The sequence below is a fragment of the Anarrhichthys ocellatus genome, unplaced genomic scaffold (assembly GCF_004355925.1).
Source record: "Anarrhichthys ocellatus isolate YVR2014 unplaced genomic scaffold, GSC_Weel_1.0 scaffold54, whole genome shotgun sequence".
Taxonomy (NCBI): Eukaryota; Metazoa; Chordata; class Actinopteri; order Perciformes; family Anarhichadidae; genus Anarrhichthys; species Anarrhichthys ocellatus.
This window is the reverse complement of record NW_022280084.1, coordinates 773,304-795,314: the sequence shown is the minus strand read 5'-3', so window position 1 is coordinate 795,314 and position 22,011 is coordinate 773,304. Positions and strand designations below refer to the sequence as shown.

Here is a 22,011-nt window from a genome sequence, read left to right as displayed (position 1 = left end):
GACTTTTTGGAGGGCAAAAAAAGTCAACGTTGAAGTGTTTCAAAGCTTTAAACCATCTGGGGGTTTTTTCTGACTTTGTACGGGAGGAATTTGCAGTTTTCTCATATTACAACCACAGCTGGTACAGTATTTTCCTTGAGTGAACCACTTTGGCTGGTAACCACTTGTCATTTCACCATTACCTTGTTCAGTAGAGTATGAAAAGGGTAATTTTCTGCCTTGTTATTTAAAAAGTGGTGTGTGTAATTTGCTCGTAGCTTACTGTGACCCGCAGAATCTATAAATGGAGGAAACGTCAGATATGTAAAAGCTGTAAATGTGAATGTTAATTGGAGTCCTTTGGCGCAATTTTTATTCAAGCAGACAGGAAGTCTGTGCTCTACCTTGCTGCCCTGGTTCAAAGTATAATCTTTAGCAGTGATGCTGATGGTGATTTGTTGATTTGTATACTTGTCACTGTGTGTTTAAAGAATCAATCTGGAGTTATACATGCAGACCAAAGTCTCAGTCTCAACCTTTATTCCGTCAGCAACATGCCGCCTTGTAAAACAAATTAGCTCTGATAAACCCAGCAGCAGCTGAAGAGACAGATCCCTCAGTATGTGGTGGAGACCCAAACCTGAGCAGAAAGGAGAATGTGTTTTGGTTTTAAATTCACCTGTTGGCCAGAAACACAACTCCAAGTAAATGTTAATGTTGTTCTGTGTGCTGTGAAACTGTTTGCTGACACATTAGTTACAGCAACTAAGGGGATAGTACGACAATGGCTGTTTTTACAGCTTGTTCCGCTGCCGCCAGGAGGCAAAAAACAAAGACTCGTTAGCGCTTTTAAACACAGCTTTTAATGGAAGAGTGAGTGTGAACATCAAGTCTTATGGGAATATATAAAAGAAGGAAGGTTCCTCACGTCATCGTGACACTGTTAAGTACTGCTAAATAGATTTATAGAGGCATATACAATTAGACAACTAGCGTCACCTCCTGAAAACACTATCGAGAGAGCTGGCTTACGTTAGCCCTCCTGAATGTTATCAAATGTCATTATCAGTTTGATGGTCTGTTCGTTTTGTATGACAAAGATGCTCTAATTACAATCAAATAAATGTGGAAAAATACCAGCTTGGCACCAATGTGAGCTCGGTGATGTAATGACCCTTCCCTCTTTTATATTTTCCTCGCTTGGACCGTGGAAGTGCTAATGTGGGTCGTTGTCATCGCTGGTTGTACCTCTACGTTTAAGTCGAGGGAACTGAAAAAGGGTTTGGTTGTTACTTTAGTATTCAGGATCCAGCAGCTAAAGGGAACTGCCGTCAATGAGCTGAGGCCTGTAAAGGCCCGCTGCGGATGACATGCTTGAGATGCAGAGTTCTGAAGCTCAACCCCCCCCGCTGAGCGCTATCGCTTGTTTATTAATATTGAACATCCCGCGTGTCCAAATCGCACACAATTGACACTGCACGTCCTTTGGTCCCTTACAGTACACCGACCAAGTGTGAAGTAGAACGAATGGACAGTTCTTACGATACACACACACACACACACACACACAGAGACTGCTTCCTTTACAGTTAGATGATTAATGCAGATGTGACGCAGTGTGAGCCATAAATCTCTGTACACTCGGTAACCTGTGTGTTACCTGTTGACTGAACCAGGCTAATGAATGATCTATGAGCTGAGCGGCAATGAGACCAACAGCACAATGAGGTTACATCTCAACACAGGACCTCCTCACACACACACACTCACACACACACTCTATAGAAGGGATGCTCCTTTTTAAGGTGCGAATGCAAATGAAGCCGCTGTGTGTTTTGGCTCTTCAACCTCCCAACACTCCTTTTTCATGGCCCCGTTGGGGAAAACCCATGAGGGTTTACATCATCCTGCCCACCCCTCCTCAGCACCCCCACCAACACCTCCACTCCCACTCTATCTTCATGTGTTTGTATTTTAACAGCTCTCCCGGCGCTACTTCATTATTCAATGCTTTCTCTAACATATTTTCTGATCACTTCTTCTACAATCTGAGGAGGCCGGCAATTAAAAGGATTTCCACAGGGGACCGCCACGAGTAAAAGAGATAGAGGAAGTCTTTCTGCGTTTACCATTGTGCTACTCGATGATCATTTGTTTCAAAAGTTCGGGGTAAAAGTAGTGAATATAACCTCATTTGTACTTTGTCACCTCTCTCCAAAGAGAGGTTGATGGGAGAGGTAGAAACACACTCTAAGGCGTATTTAGAGATGCTACCAGCAGGGACACCTCACCCCGCGCATCACCCATTTGCACCCATCAGAAAGCAGAGATGGCAACAGGGAGGACTGGAGTGCTGTCGAGTACAAAGCGAACCAGTGAGGGATTCTGGGAGGAGTGTGTGTGTGTGTGTGTGTGTGTGTGGTTGACGGAAACTGTTGGTTGACTTTGGAAGCCTTTTTTTTTTTTGGTTGTTGAACACCAGCACCAGAATGTTTGGTCTTCCAAAGAGGTGCACAGTGGCAGAATTATTGCATATTGCCTATGACAGCGATAACGACGCGCCGCATATTGGGATTATACTGCCGTGTGAAGTCTTGGCACACAGCCTATTAAATATGCATGAATGTTTGAAATGAATTTTGGAGGATTTTTCCCCCCCTCTTCATTGTCAAACTATATAATCATATTCCTGTCTATTAAAATTCGGATGAATAATTTAAGTGTATGACAGCAGCCAGTGCTCTGAAAGGAAGGTTTCTGTTCAGCAGCTGGCACACAAGGTTGCTTTTGATGAGCGATGCATGCTAAATTGACATTGTTGTGGTGGAGAGAAAAAGAAAAAAAAGGCGAAGCAAAACAATAAAAGAAAAAACAATCCGCCGAAAATTTCACCCCTGTGAAATTTGACGCCACGACTTCAAAAGTGTGACACAGAAACAAATTGGCAGATATTAAATATTCAGCAAGGTTACAGCAAGGCTGCAGCAGGTGGAAGCGCACCGTTGTGTTGGCAAACACCTGTCAATCCGTGGTCGTTTCATACGGTTCAACTCGAGTCAATGACTTTATCGGCACGACAGTTGTTCAGAAGCGACTCTTGTCAAGTGCACAGTGTCTGCAAACAGAAAAACAATTCTCAAGTTCAAAACCAAACACTCACACTCGCCGTGTGCACACGTGGAGTTTTGACGGCGACGGCGGATGAAAATCGCGTCGCTCTGTATCACACGTGGAATTGAAAGCGTCCTCAGTGTTTGTCCTGTCGGGGAAAAAAACTTCACCAGAACAAGAAAGGAATAAAAGATCAAAAAGAATGTTTAAATGTAAAGAGACAAAGGACGTAACATACGTGTTGAGATGGAATGTAAAGGAAAGCGGAAACCCTGAAAACATGTCACATTATAATAGATATGTTTCGAGGGCTCTCTATTCATTCTGTGGAATTGCTTATTTTCAAAAATGACAACTGGTGTTGTCTTGTACATTTATGAGGAAGCCTAATTCCAGTCCACAAAGGGCCATGTTTAAAGGGACAGTTCACCCCAAAAATCATGACATACATATGTTTCCATCTAATGTTTCCTCTGTTTAAAGCGACAAAAAACACATGCATACAAAACTCCACAGTCTCTTTCCAGAAATCACGACCCGGTTCCTCTGATCTACAGACCTTGTTACGTATCTTTACGCTTCTCGTGAGAGCTTGAGACGTGAACGAACAAACGCAGGACTTTCGTCCAGGAGACCGCTGTTCTTGTTCCGTGCGAAACTAAAAGTACATGTTGACATTTTGTCAAGTGAGTCATTTGTCACTTGTTAGTGTTGTTAGTCACTCTGTAGTGACGTGAGTCGCTAGTCCAGTTAACATCAACCTAGACCCGACTAAGTGGTTTTGTTGCTTCAACCTAACTTCCTGTGAAGACGGATGTTTATTTTGAAAGGAACTGTGCATGTATCGACACACCGTCTTGGCACATTGATTGCTAACGCTGACCAAGCGGCGGTATTTGATGAGTCGGGAGTGAGAATCCAGACACGAGGATTAGAGTCCTGTGTTTTCCACGTGTGGCAACAAAAACACTTTTACTAAGAAACACAGTTTTGGTTTAATACCAACTCTTGTTTTCAATAAGCATAGAAAATGAAAGTGAATCATGCTTCTTGTTACAAGGAGAGGAGGAAAGTAAACAGATGAACATTTTGTGACTTTCGAGATTAGTTTAAAAAAAAGTAAATGTGCTTAAAAACCAAAACAAAAGAGGCTAAAAACATTCAGAGCTGCATAATTGGGTGTTCATTCTTCATGATTTTCTGCACTGTAAGCAACTTATTTCACATTACTCACAGTATTTAATTCATTGTTGCTGTTCATCAGTGGATCTTTTATCTTTTAAGGACATTTGTTTGAAATAGAAGCAAAAAAAGAATACGGCCTCATTTATTTTAAAGAAAAAACACTCATTAATATGACATAACTTCAGTGAAATTTAGTTGAACTAGCAAGATAAAATAAAGGTGAAATGCATCAGATAAATGACTTTCCAGACTTTTCCTTGCTCTGAGAGCAGATGGGGAAGATACACAAACTCCTTGTGTAGGAACAGACTGAATCTTATACACACAGATATGGGGAATGAGACGGACTGGATGTGCACACTCAGAGATGTGGAGATAGACTGCGTATGTGTGCGCGAGAGAGTGTGAGGAGCCGGGAGAGTGCAAGCTTGAAAGCAAATGCAGAAATTGGAGATATAGCTGTGGGTGGAGGGCAAACTAACTTTGAACATTCATTGCAGTGAAGTTATTATCCATCCTCTCTAGAGGTCACAGCCGAGGCTGCTGGGAAGGCTTCTCAAACGGGGGGAAAAAAACTCCCACATATTGAACTCGCAGAGCACGATGTGAGCCTTCGCTTATTCCCCAGACGTCAGAGAAAATGTCCTTTGTACCCTTTTCCAAAATGTGCGCGCATTAAGCAGGTTTTTTAAACACGGGAAAACCAGCTAAATAATAGACAATAGACTCCTTTCCCATTGTTAGTAGACGGGTAAGCCTTTCTGCTTTTTTCTAGTTTGTCACGTCCAGGGGGCAACCTCCGGTTCTGCCGAGTGAAGCCAATGCGGAAGTGTCTTAAAGCTGCATTCTCTCTAGTGTCCACCAGGGGGCGACTCCTCTGGTTGTATAGAAGTCTATGAGAAAATGACTCTACTTCTCTCTTGATTTATTACCTCAGTAAACATTGTAAACATGAGTTTATGGTCTCAATCTCTAGTTTCAAGTCTTCTTCAATACAGCATGATGTTCATTTAGTACATGATGGTCCATTTAGAGTCAAACAGACCATAAAGCAGGGGATGCTTTAGGGCGGGGCTACACGGTGATTGACAGGTCTCTCTCTACCAGAGACGTATACGGCGTCTCTACGTCACTCCTCTCCACATTCCAAATATGGTCACTTCCGTTCACTGGTTGCAAAAAGTCAAGATGGCGACTTCTTATAGACAGTCTATGGTCACGTCCAATGTGTCACGAACACGTCGGAATACAGGATTAGTAATCAGGGAAAATGCAACGGTGGTTACTTCTTAACTGTTACTGGTTAAGTCTCTCTTTCAAACTCTGACACCAGAGTCGGTGACGGTTGGAACAGTGGAGAGACTAACCACGGCCCTTTAGCTCAGTCATACACGTCAACCTGGTCATTATCTGCCTCTGTGCCGTTTCTGATATGACCACCAGAGGGGGCAAAAGCACAACATTTAAAATACTTTGTGGCTTTAACAGGATATATTTAATAATCACAGCTTTGACACCCTGCATACAAACAATGCATAATGTCATACATGGTGTTGTGTACATTTTCTCGACGCAATTGCACTTACAAAAATCATTCCACTCTGCCAGAAGTGAAATAAAGTGCAGATTGTGTGTTTTCACCTTCCAGTCTCCGGTGGGTTTTACTTTGTCTCTTCACTAACAGTATATTCTTTACAGTACGCAGTAATATGACATATATATATACTGTATAAACTCTTCAATAAAATGTATTACTTTGACTGAGTCAATAGTCTGAGCTGTTTTATTGAATTATTCATTGTATTATTTAACAACAGTGTGTGGCTTCTGGGAGATTGGATAGAACTGCAGTATAGTCTTTGGTAAGTATACATTGCATACAGAGTTTAGACTTCCAATGGCTGTTAGAGGTAATCATAAAAACATTAAACATTACTTCAAGTTTCTGTTGTAGATATTCTGGTGTGAGAATGGGAATCAATCCCATTCACAATCAGCCCCGTGCCCACCCACCGAGGGGCTATTAACAGCCGGCAAGCAGCTCAATACTGAGCCCACGACACCTGAACAAGAGAATTCACAGCCAATAACGTTTTGAACCCAGTGGCCTCACGTCTCATCGATTTCCCCCTTCCATGTAGATGCAACGTGTGGGTCACCGGTGCTCAGATGGCTACATTGTGTAAGTACCACAGTCCAAAAAACAAAAACAGCAGAGCCCGAGGCTGTGTGTCAGGAGAGCCATCTGAGCCTGAGGTACGAGGGCGAACGTCCGTCCAGACGATCCGTCCAGACGATCCGTCCAGATTAGTGTCAACCGCTGGATCCACGCTCCGGATCAGACACAGGTGACTGTCTGCATGTGTGGGTGTATCGAGGGAGTTGTGTCTGTCTAGAGAGTGAACTCATACACTTCTACTGCTGTGTGTCCGTGCTCTTTTACTTTCCATCTTAGCGAGGACAGATTTGAGTTTTAAACCTTGAGGTTGAGGACATTGTTTGAAATTATGGCCACTTTCACTTTGACGGTTTGAGGGTTTACTCTTGGTTTTAGGGTTAAGTTTTGGATTCAATTTAGGTAAAATGATTACTCCAACACAAATGAATTATAGTATTTTCCTCCCTGAGGGACGACAGTAACAACAGAGCTAAACTTCATCAACTGAGGAAGACGGTGAGATGCAGTTGAAAGCTTAGAATAAGCTGGCAAGAGGACCTTGAGTTAAGATTTGTTTTCCCATGGTTATGAAACAGAAGTTAGAGCATAGAGATTTTTGGGTCATTGTTATTTAGCTTATATTATTCAATCGCTCAGGCTGGTCTCATCCAGCATTTTCGTAGATATAGCACACGTTTATTTCGTGTGTTAACAACGTAATCATGAACGAGGACGTATAAAGACCACTAAATCACACAACAGTGGAGGTCGATGGGTCAACCAACACCGATCTCTCAGCCAGGAGACGTAGTTCGTTACTCGTGTCAAACGAGAGGTCAATGTTGATGTTACTTGATGAGTAACTTATGTACTTTAGTAACAGCACTTCCGTGGTTAATTTAACTCAATCGACCGTCAATTCCTAAAACTAACAAAGTAGTTTTGTTGCCTAAACCCGAACTGAGGTTCCTGTGATGACGGAAGTTTCTTTTTAAAGAGACAGCATGCGTGCAACGAGTGGAAATTAACACGCGTTGTTGGCTTTCGTATGAAAAAACATGAAAGGAGATGAGTAACTTTGTGTTGTATGAGGATACATTGAATATCTATGACCGGGGTTGTTAAAAGTGTTAGAAAGGCATGTTTCACATTGATTCACAGCAGCTACAAAAGAGTCCCAGATCCGCAAAGGAAAAACGAGTATTCGAAAAACGTCAATAGAAACCACTCCTGCAGCTAAAGCCAACGCTCCGCTGTGGATCTACGCTTCAGTATACATACGGAGGCCATGTTGTCGTATTTAGCTGCGTGGTGAAGAAACAGTGAGTGTGTGGAACATACTGAGAAAATTGATAATTGGCAGGAAAACTGATTTTGCTTCAGAAAAGCTTTGGTTATGTTTTGACACGTTTTCTTTGTACATTTGGAATTCATTGTAACTGTTGTGAATTGAAGTAGACAATTAGGTGCTGTCCTCCATCAAGGAGCTGCCACAATACAAACTTTTCACAACATTTAAAGTCTGCAGGAGTGTGAATGAATGCTATCGGAAAGAGATCATTGGTTGAGTAGTTCTTTGAAGGATGAATCTGGCTCGGTGCTGTTGAGGGTCCAGACTGTGTCTCTTTGTCTTCACTTTGTACGGTGCATTGTCTTTGTTGGGCACATCCTGTATGTTTGTGTCTTTGCGTCTTGAAGTAAGGGGAGAGGAGATGTTTGCAATTCATGCGTTTCTGTGTTAGACCGTCTGCACATGTGCATGCACTTCATCGCTGCGTGTACACCTCGCATATCAACACGTTCAGCACCGACTGTTCCTCTGGAGTCTCCGCTCGATAAGTTGGCAACAAATGCAAAAACCTGCGAGATCAAAGGGAATATCAGCTCGCTAATTCCACTTCAGATCAGAGAGAGATCTTCAAATTAAGTGCAAGGTTTTGAAGTAAACGCTGTTTTGCCACCGCATTTCATTTATTTTCGGCTCCAGCGCCCTAATTGGCCCCAGAGGTGAGGAGGAGAGTGGATGGGAATGGTGGGGGGGGGGGGTGGAGACTCAGGGCCAGCTATCCATCTAAAAATGCGCTAATAAAACGGGTCTGGGGAGAAGTTGACATTTCGGTGCAAAAAGAGCAAGGACGTGTCAGATCGGCTAGTGGCCGAGCAAAGAGCCCTGTGGGACACTCTGAAAGCAGCTCAATACTTCACATCATATTCATTAGACTCTGCATAAAAGATCTTCACACCGTTTGTCACAAAATATGTCCAGACACAGAATCTGACCTCTTTTGCACATACCGAATGTTTCATCCTGTCGAAGCAACCTGCATGTGATGAGGAGACATCGCGAGAGGCGCCAGGTTGAACATTTAGAATTCCTTGTTGCTGTTTCAATGTACAACAGCAGCAACGGCACTAATTGCTGTTATCAAATGGCTTCATACTTTAAAACATGTTCATTCAAAAACACACTTCCCAAATCAATCCCATTTGAGGGAGGCAATATTGCAGCTACGTGTTGTCCAATATCTCCAAAGTACAGCAAATTTCATTCACTGAAATACAAGATTGCATATACAATCCCCAGCCAGCTCACCTTTATTAGCCGCTGCAAAAGAGGGCTCGGTGTTATATGGCTGAATTGAGGGAGAATGCATGGCTCTGCCTCCCCCGGGGTGGACCGTGCTTAAAGTAAACAGCCCGTGATGATTTATTTTATCAAATACCCAACCTTTATTTGCCCTTTGCGAAAGGGAGTGATAAAGGCAGGGAGAGGGCGTTGTGTGATAAACCTCGGCCCTGATATCGCTGACCGGTTCAAGCCAAAATGCCACCGCGTACCGTTGTGGTTGCATCATGTGCATCGAGTGTGTTTACTGCAGAACTCGTGATGTCAAACAAAGATAGAAGTGACTGTTGAATTATTACAATAATAGAGCACTGAGATTTATATCGGCGAGCTGTTATTGGTACTTCCACGTTTTCTGAGCCGTGTTTACAGCGTTTTTAAAGGCATTGTGTGTTTATTGGCTGGTCGTATTTGTCCAATACTTTTGTTTATGACCAAATATCTGCAAAATCGAATGACTTTCACTTTAGCCTCAGCTGCACTTTGTTAAGTGCTACGGCAAACCTGATTACTCCTTTCAATCAGAGGGGTGCTGTCTCGGACCCCCCTAGACCCCTCGTATTTTGCACAAAGGGATGGGTGAGGGGAGGGGTATTCACAAGCGTGTGGGAGAACTATTGTGGTCTTACGGTGGTAACGAAAACACAATTCTTGGTTTCAGGTGATTACACACTAATGACACAGTTATGACGATTAAATTCCATTTCGGCCAATAAAATGCCCCTAAATCCTAAAAACTGGCCCTTTAAGTAGAATGTTTGGTTAACTTAGAGGCCTAGCTTTACCTTGAGAAACAGCACCAGATAATCGGGGACAGTGGACAGCACCGTCTTCGGGCTTTTGGCCATACGGTGTGCATAACAGCAAGTAGAAAGTGGTTGCTCGGGGAGGAAACATCCATACTCGGCAAGCTGTCGCCGGATAACAGAGCTGTAGAAGACAGACGTGAGGAGGAGCGTGAGAAGCCGGGGTTTTGTTTTCCATCTGACACTGATGGATGGCTTAAGCCCGGATGAACCGGCAACTGGACCGTCCGGACCTTTATGAAATCCTGAGGATTACTTGGAGGAAAGAGCACATCAACACCGCCACTCACTCACAGCCCTGACAACTCCATCTCCTGAATGTAGAGACTGTATGTGTCGGATATTACGTTTGCATTGCATTTGAGGATTTGTTATTTTGCGTGCCATATTACACGGCCTTGTTGGTAGCTTGACCGCCATGTTTAATACTTTATTCAAATCAGGGCTTTAAGAGCGGAAGGGTTTGTTCAACCTTATAGAGGCGTGTGTAATCCTTCAGCTGACCTTAAAGTCACCATGAAATGAAAAATAACTTTTTCAAAGTTGTTTGCTAATTTGTTCACACAACAGTAAACTCTGTAGTCACAATATCTTTAAGTTTTTATATCCCAAAAAAAACAAGAACAATGTTTTCTCCCTCCTGGAGAACCGCAGGGAGCTGATGCTTTTGTCGAACGCGTGAGAATAAAACTCCCAGGCAAATAAAACTCTTTTATTTCTTTGAAATCTCATCATGTTAAACTTCTGATTGATCGGCCTTGCATTACGTCCTGGTGCAACATCAAATTAACGAGGCAAGATGCTTTTTCACCTCCTGTAGATTGAAGATATGTGGTGGTGAATTTACGAGAGATAAAAGAAAAGGAATGACTATTTACGAGCACCTATGTTATGAAACCACTAAAAGCCCACTGTTTCAATTTGACTAAAGAAAGTCCTTGAAACTAGTGAGATTCCACTGAAATTAGCCGGGTTTCTGGAGACATTTTTGCAGCGTGTCTGTTTCACCCACGCTTTGTGTGATCAAGGTCTCCCCTGATAAAGAACACGCAGTGGCAGACTGGAGCCAGCTACCGTGTTGGAGGACGCTCCTGCTCTGTCAAAAAAAAACCCTCAATGCCTCCTCACCAAGGCTTTCTATTCATGCAGCTGGAAAATATCCCACATGCTGTCAGTGGAAACACAAGGGATGACCGTGGGTTCTTTTCAAAAGATATTTAAAAAAAAAAAAAAAATGAAACGGCAGTACTGTTGCTGTCAATACAAGCAGAGTGATATTTGCGAGGGAAGAAGGAAGTTCCACACAATGCTGAGGAGTCCATAAGGACAACTAAGTCATTGTGAGTGTGCAGTTCTCCATGGTAGCCTCTGAAACCTTTCTGTGATCTTATTTTTGTCGTCACATGCTTGCTACTTAAACAGCGGAGGAAGAATGGAAGGCCGATGTTGCATCTCCTCCTCTGCAGAGGATTCCCCTTCAGCTTCATCTTGAGCCACTAACTGCTGCTTGCTTCACAGTGACTGATTTGGGGACATTGAATGAAGAACGCTGCAACCTCCTATGACATAACTGGTCTTGAAATGTATACTGCAAATCATATAAATAAAGTAAGCAAGCACCACCTGATTTTAGGTTGCTTTGATGATTCCATAACGATGTTAAGCTGGAGCAGAATACGACCATCCGTACAAGCAGGCTTTATGCAGCTGAGCTTTGCTCAAACATTGCGAATGATATTTAAAATCCTTGTTTCCAACCACAACTAAAATGTGCAAGAGACACCTAACATGATCCATTTGATTTATCAGTGCAGCCATACAATAATAGCGTCTTGGGTTTGAATACACCGTGCATGAGGCTGAATTACAAACTGGGATGAGTCCCCCAAAAAACATACGTTTACTGCATAGCGATTGGTTCATGGGACTTTCATTACTTGTAACAGAGAAAGCTTGACATGATAGAGACCTAAAGGTGGGTCCTGCTTTATCGTGTATTCTTGAGAGTCTATTTTCAAGAGCAAGTCCCAGTGCCAAGATCTCGTTATGAGACCTACATTATTTCAGCGGGCTTTACTTACCAGGTGCATATTTCTAAATTGGTTTGTGTTTAATCATTTTACCGCACAGTAAACCTGCAGCAGGGGTAATATTCTATCACCGGGAATGGAGGAGATAATGAGGGCTCAGCAGTTTATTTTTGTTCCACGGCCTCCGAACAGATTAATCCAGATATGACCAAGCAGTGTATGTATTAAATATGAAGATACAGAATGTATGCAGCTCGTGTAGGTTTGAGAAATTGTCAGACATGAGTTTTGTAGCTTTTAAGTCACTCAAATGAATCAATACTCTTCATTTATTTAGGGGAAATGAAAATGAAGGAAAAGAAGATAGGACAGGTTGAAGAACGATTTGTTAAGACTACAGACAGCACATACTTAGATTAAAAACTCGTAGCATGTCAGTCGTAAAAAAGGTATTTTTTGACGCACCAGTGAGTCATTTGCAGACTATAAATAGGAATTAGTGACAATAAAATTGAAAAACTACCAATTACCAATCATAACAATAACATGTACTAACTAATGTCAGCTGTGGAAATCTCTCAGTAAACCAGACAGACAAACTGAGATTCTTTATTCTTTATGCAATGTCATGGCAATTATAAAAGTTGCTTAGCAACACTGAAGTAGGCAGTATTAATGTATGTAGATATGATTGGATGCAAACTGAAATAAATATGGACGATTGTTTTTCACAATAAAGGTTGTTCAGTTAAGCTTTCATAACATGTTTTCCCACTTTTCTCTACTTTGGGAGCCCAGAGTGGAACATTTTGAGGAAAATAAAGTGTCAAAAAAAGTTACTGACCAAACTACTTTTGTGACTTACTTTGCTAAATATGATCTTACAGCGACACCTGCTGGACGATAGACTGAAGTACAACTAAATGGAAATAGTGGAAGATGAAATCTTGAGATAGTTTTAAATGAATTAACGTTACACTGTAAATTAAAAAAAACAAAAGTGTGGCATAAGCTGGTGCTAAATATGTGTTATAATCAGGTTATAATATTGCTGCCCTTCAAAAACTCCCCATATCAGTCAAGGTTTGGTAATATTACTGCTGTTTGCGTTTAGCCAATCATATCTGCTCTTCATTCAAAGTTTGACCAATCAAAAACAAGCATGTTTGTAGGTGGAAGTTCCGCTTGCGGGTGTTGAAAGTTGCTCAGCGAATATTGGTAGAGTTTCAATGCGGTGGGATGGGTTTAACTGGAGTGAAAAATGTTTGTCAGATCTGCGATCTGCGCAGGTGCGGCGGCCATTTTTTTTATCTGCGCAACTGATCCAATAAAATGTGTCCAACCGTACTACTCACGGCATGAGAGAGGACTCGCGATGTACAGCCTGAGCAATGTGGCATTATTAACAACATTTGATTAAATTAGTGTACTCTCTGTAGCCGACCCTACTGTGAGTCTACATACTTTGTAACGACGCCATGTTTCGACAAACGAAGGCGGTGCTCCAGAAACTTCGACATCTAAGGTAAATTAGCTTAACGGTTGTGTTACAGCAAGTTAGCGTGAACGCACCTGCTAGCGATAGCTAACGGTGGCTAACGCTACTGTTTCTATCTTTATATTAACCTGTGTTTTAATAGGATAGCATGTTTAGTCACCAGTGGTCAGTGACGGTTTTGTGGTTCTCAATGAAATGGTTTACAATAAAAGGATAGGTACTAAAATTCAACTTCGGTGGCAGTTTCCACACGAGCCTACATTGGTGTAACACCATATTATGTTACCTATCAGTCCATGACCTGTAAGAAATGTGTCTAGTAGTTAATGTAAAGGTGTTTGCATGTTGTGTGTAAAGTCATTATCTGTATTTAAAGATGAAAAATCTACCCAATTCCTTATTTTCTACTCTTACAGTGAATATTTTTTTATCTTTAAATCTCAGGTCCACATGGAAGTTATGTGGCTGCATTAGGTCTTCAACATAATAGAGGCAACTTCTAATTAAAGCCCCAGCATCATTATTAAGGTCGTCAATGCTATGAAATGTGGAGATATGAGATCTGCATTTGTTTGTTCATCATTCTTTTGTGCTCTCAACTCTCTTCTTCCAGTTTCAGTCATCCGCAGCAGACGTGGAGGCTGCAGAGCTCTTCGGCTAAAGAGAGAGCGTGTCGGTACCAACCAGGACAGAAGATCCACGGCTTCACAGTCAGAGAGGTGAACTTAGCTCGACTCAAAGTAGCATCATTTAGGGCTCATAAAGTAATGTATCCTTGTAAAAGGACATGTTGTGAAAAGCAGCGTCTACTGCTATCAAACAAGTGGTAACTTTAGCTGCTGATTCTGTTTTCCCCCCACAGGTTGTAGTGGTCCCTGACTTGTTTCTCACAGCAGTGAAGTTGACCCACGATAGAACTGGAGCTCAGCACCTCCATGCAGCCAGAGATGACTCCAATAACCTCTTCAGGTTGGTTGAAACGTGTTCCAGCAGTCACACTCAACCGCAGCATGACGTTGAAATGTGTTTGTTGATACAACAGCAGCATCATATTCCTCCAGCTTGGTATCAGGACATCCTTGTACAAATAGATCAAGTGCCTCTTATACTTGTTTCAGTGTCCAGTTCAGGACGACCCCCATGGACAGCACAGGGGTCCCACACATCCTGGAGCACACGGTGCTTTGTGGATCTAAGAAGTATCCCTGCAGAGACCCTTTCTTCAAGATGCTCAACAGGTCGCTGTCCACCTTCATGAATGCGTTCACAGGTACAGAACTTTAAGTTTAACCTGAATGCACCACGGGACCGCCGAGTCTGTGAGGAGAGAAGTTGTGGAAGAGTTCGCTCATATATTCACATGAATATCGTGAGTTTAAAATGAATCGGGGACTATGGATCTAGTCAGTTGGAGATTTAAAGGTTTTAATGCATTTACATGGAAATAATCTAGTTTTTAGTTGAACAGAGGTTTTTGTTTTTCCCTCATTATTGCGATGGACCAGAATATATGGATTCACATATTCATTTTATATTAAATAACTATGATAAATGTCCAAATATACTACATATAAGTATTGAAAATGAGTGTTTATATGCACAAATATATGATTGATTGAATTTAAACTGCTGTCAATTATTTTTATCAGCTTCAAAATAAAAGAAAACAACTTCCATGTCATTTTTGGTTATTTCTTAAGTGGCGGATAACATTTTTGGATGGGTTGTTTGTTTGTTTGCTTCCTCATTAACAGCCAGTGACTACACCATGTACCCGTTCTCAACACAAAATGGGAAGGACTTCCAGAACCTTCTGTCGGTCTATCTGGATGCCGTCTTCTTCCCTTGTTTGCGAGAGCAGGATTTCTGGTGAGTTACAATGCTGAAGTTGCTCAGTTTTATCTCATAAAGTACAGACACAGAGTAAACCGTTGTGGTTTTGTCTCTTAACGGTGTATTGCCTGACAGTCAACAGACCAATCATTAGGAGTTGTCCCTTGGCAGGTCTGTAACGGTCTAGTTTGACTCTTGTGTGTCTTGGGTTCTCAGGCAGGAGGGCTGGAGGCTGGAGAATGAAAACCCCACAGACCACAGCTCCCCTCTGGTGTTTAAAGGAGTGGTGTTCAATGAAATGAAGGGAGCTTTTGTAAGTCAACACGTTCCCACTTACTGACATTCATATTTATTATATATTATGAGCACGATATTAGCACTAGCAGAGCGCTGAATGTATCTTTAATTTATGAGAGATTCTCCGTTAAATCGGCAGGGGGAGGGCGTGTAGAAACGGCTGTTTGCTTCTCTCGCTCACTCAGCGGGCTAAGAAACCGAACTCAAACTTTTTTTCTGTTTATCGATGACCTCTGCTCCGTTTCAGCACCATAAACAGCGCCACACGTACACACAACAAACGGCACTCTCCACGGTTTAGAAACGAAGCATGTGCGACGTCAAAGTGTGTTTACGTTATTTATTTTTGATGTGAGCAGTGGCAGAATCTGAAATATGAATTTGTGAGTTTGTGTTTGTGTGTTCTTGCAGTCGGACAACGAGCGCGTGTACGCCCAGCACCTCCAGAACAAGCTGTTTCCAGACCACACCTACTCGGTGGTGTCGGGTGGGGAGCCTCTAGACATCCCAGACCTCACCTGGGAGCAGCTCAAACAGTTCCACACCACACATTACCACCCCAGCAACGCCAGGTAGAGCGACGCTCACTCGCAGAAAGCATGCGGCTTTTTAGATTTTACATATTTGTTTAAAGAAGACTCCTCAATGCGCTCTTCAGGTTCTTCACTTATGGAGATCTGCCGTTGGAGCAGCACCTGGAGCAGATTGAAGAGGAAGCTCTGTCCAAGTTCGAACGCATCAACCCGAACACAGAGGTCCCGTCCCAGCCGCACTGGAGCAGCCCCGTAAGTTCATAATACGGATGTATATATTACACGAAGGGTGAGAGGGTATTTGAGACTACAAAACTGCTCCTATCCACATCATCGTGTATTTAATTATCCCTTGCATGCATGGTTTTATTATTAGAAACATGAAATGCATTGAGTAGTCGGTGTGATCTCACTGTGAGCCTCATTGGTTTCCCAGAGAGAAGACCATGTGACCTGCAGCCCTGATGCTATGGCTCCAGATCCAGCCAGGCAGGAGACGCTGTGTGTGAGCTACCTGCTGGGAGAGTAAGACCACATCATTGCTCTCTTAACTCCGGCTGTATCTCATAAATGTGTTTCTCCTGATGTTGTCTGACCCTTGTTTGTATCGTTGTGTCGACAGCTTTTCAAAGGGTTTCTTCCTCGATACAAAGAGACAGTTCTCTTTAAACAGTCAAGCCTTGAGTCTGCTCTGTTATTCAGTAACATCTGATCTCTTCTTCTGGTTTCTTTCTGCAGCATCACCGACACGTTCGAAGGATTCACTCTCAGCCTGCTGTCATCGCTGATGATCTCCGGACCAAACTCTCCCTTCTACAAGGCCCTCATTCAACCCAAGATAGGAACCGACTTCTCTTCAGTCGTAGGGTGAGCGCGTCAGCAAACCTGCATTATAATAAGATGGGATCAGTTCATCTGTGGGATGCAGGAAGAGCAACAGATTTTTCAGCCGCAAACTCTGCTTTCTCAGACAATTACTGAGGAATTTGTTGCTTCAGTCGACAACATTGATCATCGGCACCCATTTGGACATCCACATAAACGGATGGCACATTTTCCCCTGAAGTGTTTGACCTCTTGTGGTGCTTAGTGCTGTTCAGCGTCCTTGGTATTCATGTGCAGCGTGTTGAAATGTCCTGTTGTGCAGATACGACGGCAGCACCAAGGAGGCGTCGTTCAGCATCGGACTGCAGGGAATGTCTGAGGAGGACACGGAGAGGGTGAAACGAATCATCAGCCAAACCATCGACGACATCATAGAGTGAGTACCACAGCAATGTGCAATATAATTAGTCACTGGTGTCAGTATTACTTCTTTTACACTTGATAATCCTAACTCTATTGTTCATATATGTATATTTGTTCTGTTTTTTGTTATTCTTCTGTTGTAATCTTTGGTCAAACTCCAGCACATGAATTCCCTTCAGGATTAATAAAGTTTAAATCTCATTAACTGGAGTATTGTCGCCATCTTGCTCACAGAGGCGGCTTTGAGGAGGAAAGAATCGAGGCTCTGCTCCATAGGATTGAGATCCAGATGAAGCACCAGTCCACCAACTTCGGCCTGTCTCTGGCCTCGGTGAGTTCACTGGTTGTCTGGAACCTTCATTTTGTTTTCACAACCACAAGGTCACCACGTGTATTTATAACCTTAAAAGCTCTTTTTAACGTGTTTGTTTCCTCGCTGTTGACATTTAGTTTTGTTGTGTTTCTAGTACGTCGCGTCATCGTGGAACCATGACGGCGACCCGGTGGAGCTGCTGCAGATCAGCGACAGCGTTGCCAAGTTCAGACAAGCCCTGAAGGAAAACCCTCGCTTCCTGAAGGACAAAGTTAAGCACTACTTCAAGGTGAGTGAATGTAGAAGCTGCCTCTAGCGGCTTTACCTCAGGCCCTCTAGTTGAATTTAAGCATCTAATGAATGCTTTTCTCTCCTTCTTTAACCCCCCCCCCCCTCTCCATCGGCCCTGCAGGAGAACACTCACAGACTGACCCTGTCCATGAGCCCAGATGAGGCCTACCTGGAGAAGCAGGCCAAGGCCGAGGAGGAGAAGCTCCAGAAGAAGATCCAGGCTCTGTCTGACGGTGACAGAAAAGAGATCTACGAGAACGGTAACGATTACCTCGCTGCTCAGTCTGTGTGGGTGAATCTCTCGTTGTAGGATTTCTAGTCCATTAACTTGAATCTGATCGAACTGTTGTAACTTCTGATTCTGTGTTGTTCTTCTTGGAAAGGTCTGGGGCTGCTGGCTGTTCAGAGTCAAACCCAGGATGCCTCCTGTTTGCCTGCGCTCAAAGTGTCCGACATCGAGCCCACGATACCCATCACTCCTGTTCAAATCAGCACTGCAGGTCCGGTACAGTGTCCACAGCGTTACAGTCCACATCCCATCTGCAGAGGATGTGTTGCGTGGTGTTTATTGTCGTCGTCGTCGAGAGCGTTTGGTTGAACCTCTCCTGATCTCCACAGGAGGCGTTCCGGTTCAGTACTGCGAGCAGCCGACCAACGGCTTGGTTTACTTCAGAGCCATGTGCAGCCTCAACACTCTGCCAGAGGACCTCTGGCTCTACGTGCCGCTCTTCTGCAGCGTCATCACCAAGTGAGTCAGTCTATCAAGAACCAGAGATCACAGACGTGTAGAATCCATTATGTTTCACCGATTGTGTTCAAGTTGCAAGTACTACTTGTTGCTATTTAATATTTAGTTGGAGGATGGAATGAATTTGTTTTTGATTGTGCAGTCCGTGTCCTTTAATTATATGTGAGATTGAGACGGATAGACTGTTTCTTTTATGTGTATTCAGACTGTAAATGCTTCCCAGCATGCAAAGCACATTAAAAAGACTTGATGTGTTTTCTGTTTGTGCGTGTAGGATGGGCTGTGGCGCTCTGGACTACAGGCAGCAGTCCCAGCAGATGGAGCTGAGGACCGGGGGCATGTCCGTCTCCCCCCAAGTCACCCCCGACTCCAGCCAGCTGGACATGTACGAGCAGGTCGGTGTCGTGCTCTGTGTGCTGATTACATAGCGGTGTCCTGCTGCAACACAAATTAATACAATTATTAATGTCCAAACCTGGCCATCAGTCCGGTTTGGGTCCCTGATTTCACCCTAGTGCATGCTGGGATAATCCCCAACCCTTTGCCTCTCAGAAAACACAATATGCAGTTAGTGAGTTATTGCTTCATTGTGTGCAGAGTGTCTCTCATTGGCTCTGTGCTCTGTGCTTCAGGGTGTCCTCCTGTACTCCTCCTGCCTGGAGAGGAACCTTCCTCACATGTTCCAGCTGTGGAGCGACATATTCAACAGGTATGTCCTCCAGCGCTTCATGTCACTTGCAGCTGGAGACGATACAGACACGAGTTCAAGCTCTACAAACAGGGGAAAAAAAACGATTTCGTCATTCTCGGATGCTGAGACATAAACTCTGACTGGCGAATGTTTTCTTCCAGCCCCCACTTCAACGACGAGGAGCGCCTGAGAGTGCTGGTGATGATGTCAGCGCAGGAGTTGGCCAATGGCATCTCCTACTCGGGTCACAGGTACGCAATGACCCGCGCGGGAAGACACCTGACTCCTGCAGGGGAACTGCACGAGACGTTCGGTGGGATCAAACAGGTACCGAGCAGAAAACGCTCTTTACATGCGAGAGAGATTATTTACTTTAGTTTCTCAGAGTGAACGGTTTGTGAAACCGCTGTTTTGTTTATTTGAACCTCAGGTGAAGTTCATGAAGAGGATAGCCGAGATGTCCGACCTCAACAAGGTCATCCGAACATTACCCAAAATCAAGAAACACATTCTTAACCCGGACAACATGAGGTGGGTTTGTATTAAAGGACGCCTGCTGACGTCATGTTTTTATGTTTCTAGATCTCTGTTGCTGTAATGTATTCAGTGTATATCGTGCACTCTGCATACTTCTCACCTTATATTAAAATATCTCTTCCACCAGGTGTGCAGTCAACACAACTCCACAGAAAATGTCTGACACATCGGAGCAGTTGGAGAGTTTCATGAAGGACGTCGCCGTCAACAGAAAAGCTCGCAAACCGGTCAGAACTAATATTATTGAGGTAAGATAACAAACTGTTAGAATATGTGTCGTATTGAGATGTTTATCAGATAAATATATAATATATATATATATATGTTTCTTTGCTTCATTAAAGAGGCCGCTCGACCCCCTGGACGACTCCGGACCGAGTAGGAAACTCATCTCCGTAAGTTCATTCCTGCTGAGCACCGTCTTTATATATTACAGCGTGGAAAGACTCGCGTTTCTTGTCTTTATTTACATATCCAAAATTAACAAAGTAATCAAGTTACATCACTTTACTATACTAAATGTAGCCAGTAACCAAATCTCTAATTAGTTTATAGTAACTGTATCAGAATACATGTTTAAAGTGTCAATTATGATACAATGATGTCTTAGTTGTGTACATAACATTGTCACCTCTTTAACTTCACTATATGAGAACACCTGCTACTCTCAAAGTCTTGTTTTATTAATGATGAATAACTCGAAGCTGAATCAGGATTAAACGGTGTGTTTTACTCTTAAACTTCACTTTTCAGGAGCAGAACTTCAAGCCGTGTCAGATGAAGACGTTCTTCCAGCTGCCGTTCCCCGTCAACTTTGTCAGCGAGAGTATTCGTACGGCGCCGTTCTCCCACGAGGACTACGCCAGGTAACCCGTAACACCTGTAACACCCGTAACACCCGTAACACCTGTACACCCTAGTGGTGATTACAACGAAGCACATCCTCAGTCTGAAGCCTTTTTGTTTCCTCTCGTTGTCAGTTTGTGCATCTTGGGGAGGATGATGACGGTGAAATTTCTTCATGGAGAGATCCGGGAGAAGGGAGGAGCCTACGGGGGCGAAGCCAGGATGGGAGGAGGTCTTTTCACCTTTTACTCGTACAGGTAGGCAGCGGTTCAACACTCTCAAATACTGTACGTTACCTGTTGCACGGAGGTGGAAATACACTAACGTTGTATAATGAATTGAGAAAATAATCGGTAAATAAAACGGTGATCATTTCAGTGTGTTGAGCCTCACGTTTCCGTCTCGTCCGTCTCTCAGTGACCCGAACTCGGTGCAGACCTTGTCTGCATTTCGTAAAGGTGTGGACTGGGCCAAGTCGGGACAGTTCACCCAGCAGGACATCGATGAAGCCAAACTGTCGGTCTTCTCAGCTGTCGACTCACCCGTGGCCCCCGCAAGCAAAGGTGTGACCCCCCCCCCGCCTCCCACTGTGTTGAATCAAATCCGTTGAGTGTCATTTAATGTTGATTAAAAAGTGTAATTATCTTCCAAATGATAACATCGTGTTATACATTCGTTCAGCTTGTCTTTAAATTGAAGCGGTGTGGGTTCTAGTCACTGGTTTGTTCAACATGTCTCCGTGTTGCAGGAATGGGTCGCTTCCTCAGTGGCATCACGGATGAAATGCTGCAGAGTCACAGAGAGAGACTCTTCGCCGTCAGTCACAGAAGCCTGGTGGAAGTGGCCGAAAGGTGACGTTTAAACATCATTTTAGAATTGTCATTTCTAACGATTGTGAATGAAATGGAGTTGAAATATAAAACGAGTGTTGTTTTCCTGCAGGTACCTCGGTGTTGGTCAGAGGACGTGTGGTGTTGCCATCCTGGGTCCAGAGAACGAGACAATTAAAAAAGATCCTTCATGGATTGTAAAATAATCTGAGCAGCTGGTATTTAATAACTAAACTTAACTGGAGATGTACTGAGAACCTGCAGGCAATGCTCTTGTTGGGATTATTTAAAAACGGTGGCAAAAATTGTGTTGTAATCATGATCTGATTCTTCAGATTAAACTTCTTTTAATATATTATGTTGTGTACATATGAATGAAAACATGACCATTACAGTATCATATTGAAAAACAAAATCTGAGTCGGCTCTTTATTATTTTGTGATGGTGATT

General features: G+C 43.2%; 1 protein-coding gene across 1 annotated transcript; it reads left to right on the top strand.

Annotated features, from left to right (window-relative positions):
• The first annotated feature begins 13,226 nt into the window (after positions 1–13,226).
• pitrm1 (pitrilysin metallopeptidase 1) lies at positions 13,227–21,978 on the top strand. The gene is made up of 27 exons (XM_031870661.1): positions 13,227–13,420; positions 14,007–14,112; positions 14,256–14,362; positions 14,512–14,663; positions 15,148–15,262; positions 15,443–15,539; positions 15,935–16,095; positions 16,182–16,308; positions 16,493–16,581; positions 16,795–16,923; positions 17,204–17,317; positions 17,539–17,635; positions 17,772–17,906; positions 18,030–18,168; positions 18,292–18,408; positions 18,527–18,656; positions 18,931–19,051; positions 19,289–19,365; positions 19,509–19,674; positions 19,778–19,878; positions 20,012–20,132; positions 20,229–20,279; positions 20,638–20,750; positions 20,865–20,987; positions 21,148–21,293; positions 21,479–21,581; positions 21,673–21,978. The coding sequence occupies exons 1-27, from the start codon at positions 13,374–13,376 to the stop codon at positions 21,764–21,766; spliced, it is 3,078 nt and encodes a 1,025-aa protein (XP_031726521.1). The 5' UTR covers positions 13,227–13,373; the 3' UTR covers positions 21,767–21,978.
• Positions 21,979–22,011: the final 33 nt, after the last annotated feature.

What these genes read in the sequence shown, in the direction of transcription:
- pitrm1 (XM_031870661.1), top strand. Translation starts at nt 13,374, where the DNA reads ATGTTTCGACAAACGAAGGCGGTGCTCCAGAAACTTCGACATCTAAG. An exon ending in CAGAAACTTCGACATCTAAG is followed by an intron (nt 13,421 to 14,006) that starts GTAAATTAGCTT and finishes CTCTTCTTCCAG; the next exon opens with TTTCAGTCATCCGCAGCAGA. An exon ending in GTGAGCTACCTGCTGGGAGA is followed by an intron (nt 16,582 to 16,794) that starts GTAAGACCACAT and finishes TTCTTTCTGCAG; the next exon opens with CATCACCGACACGTTCGAAG.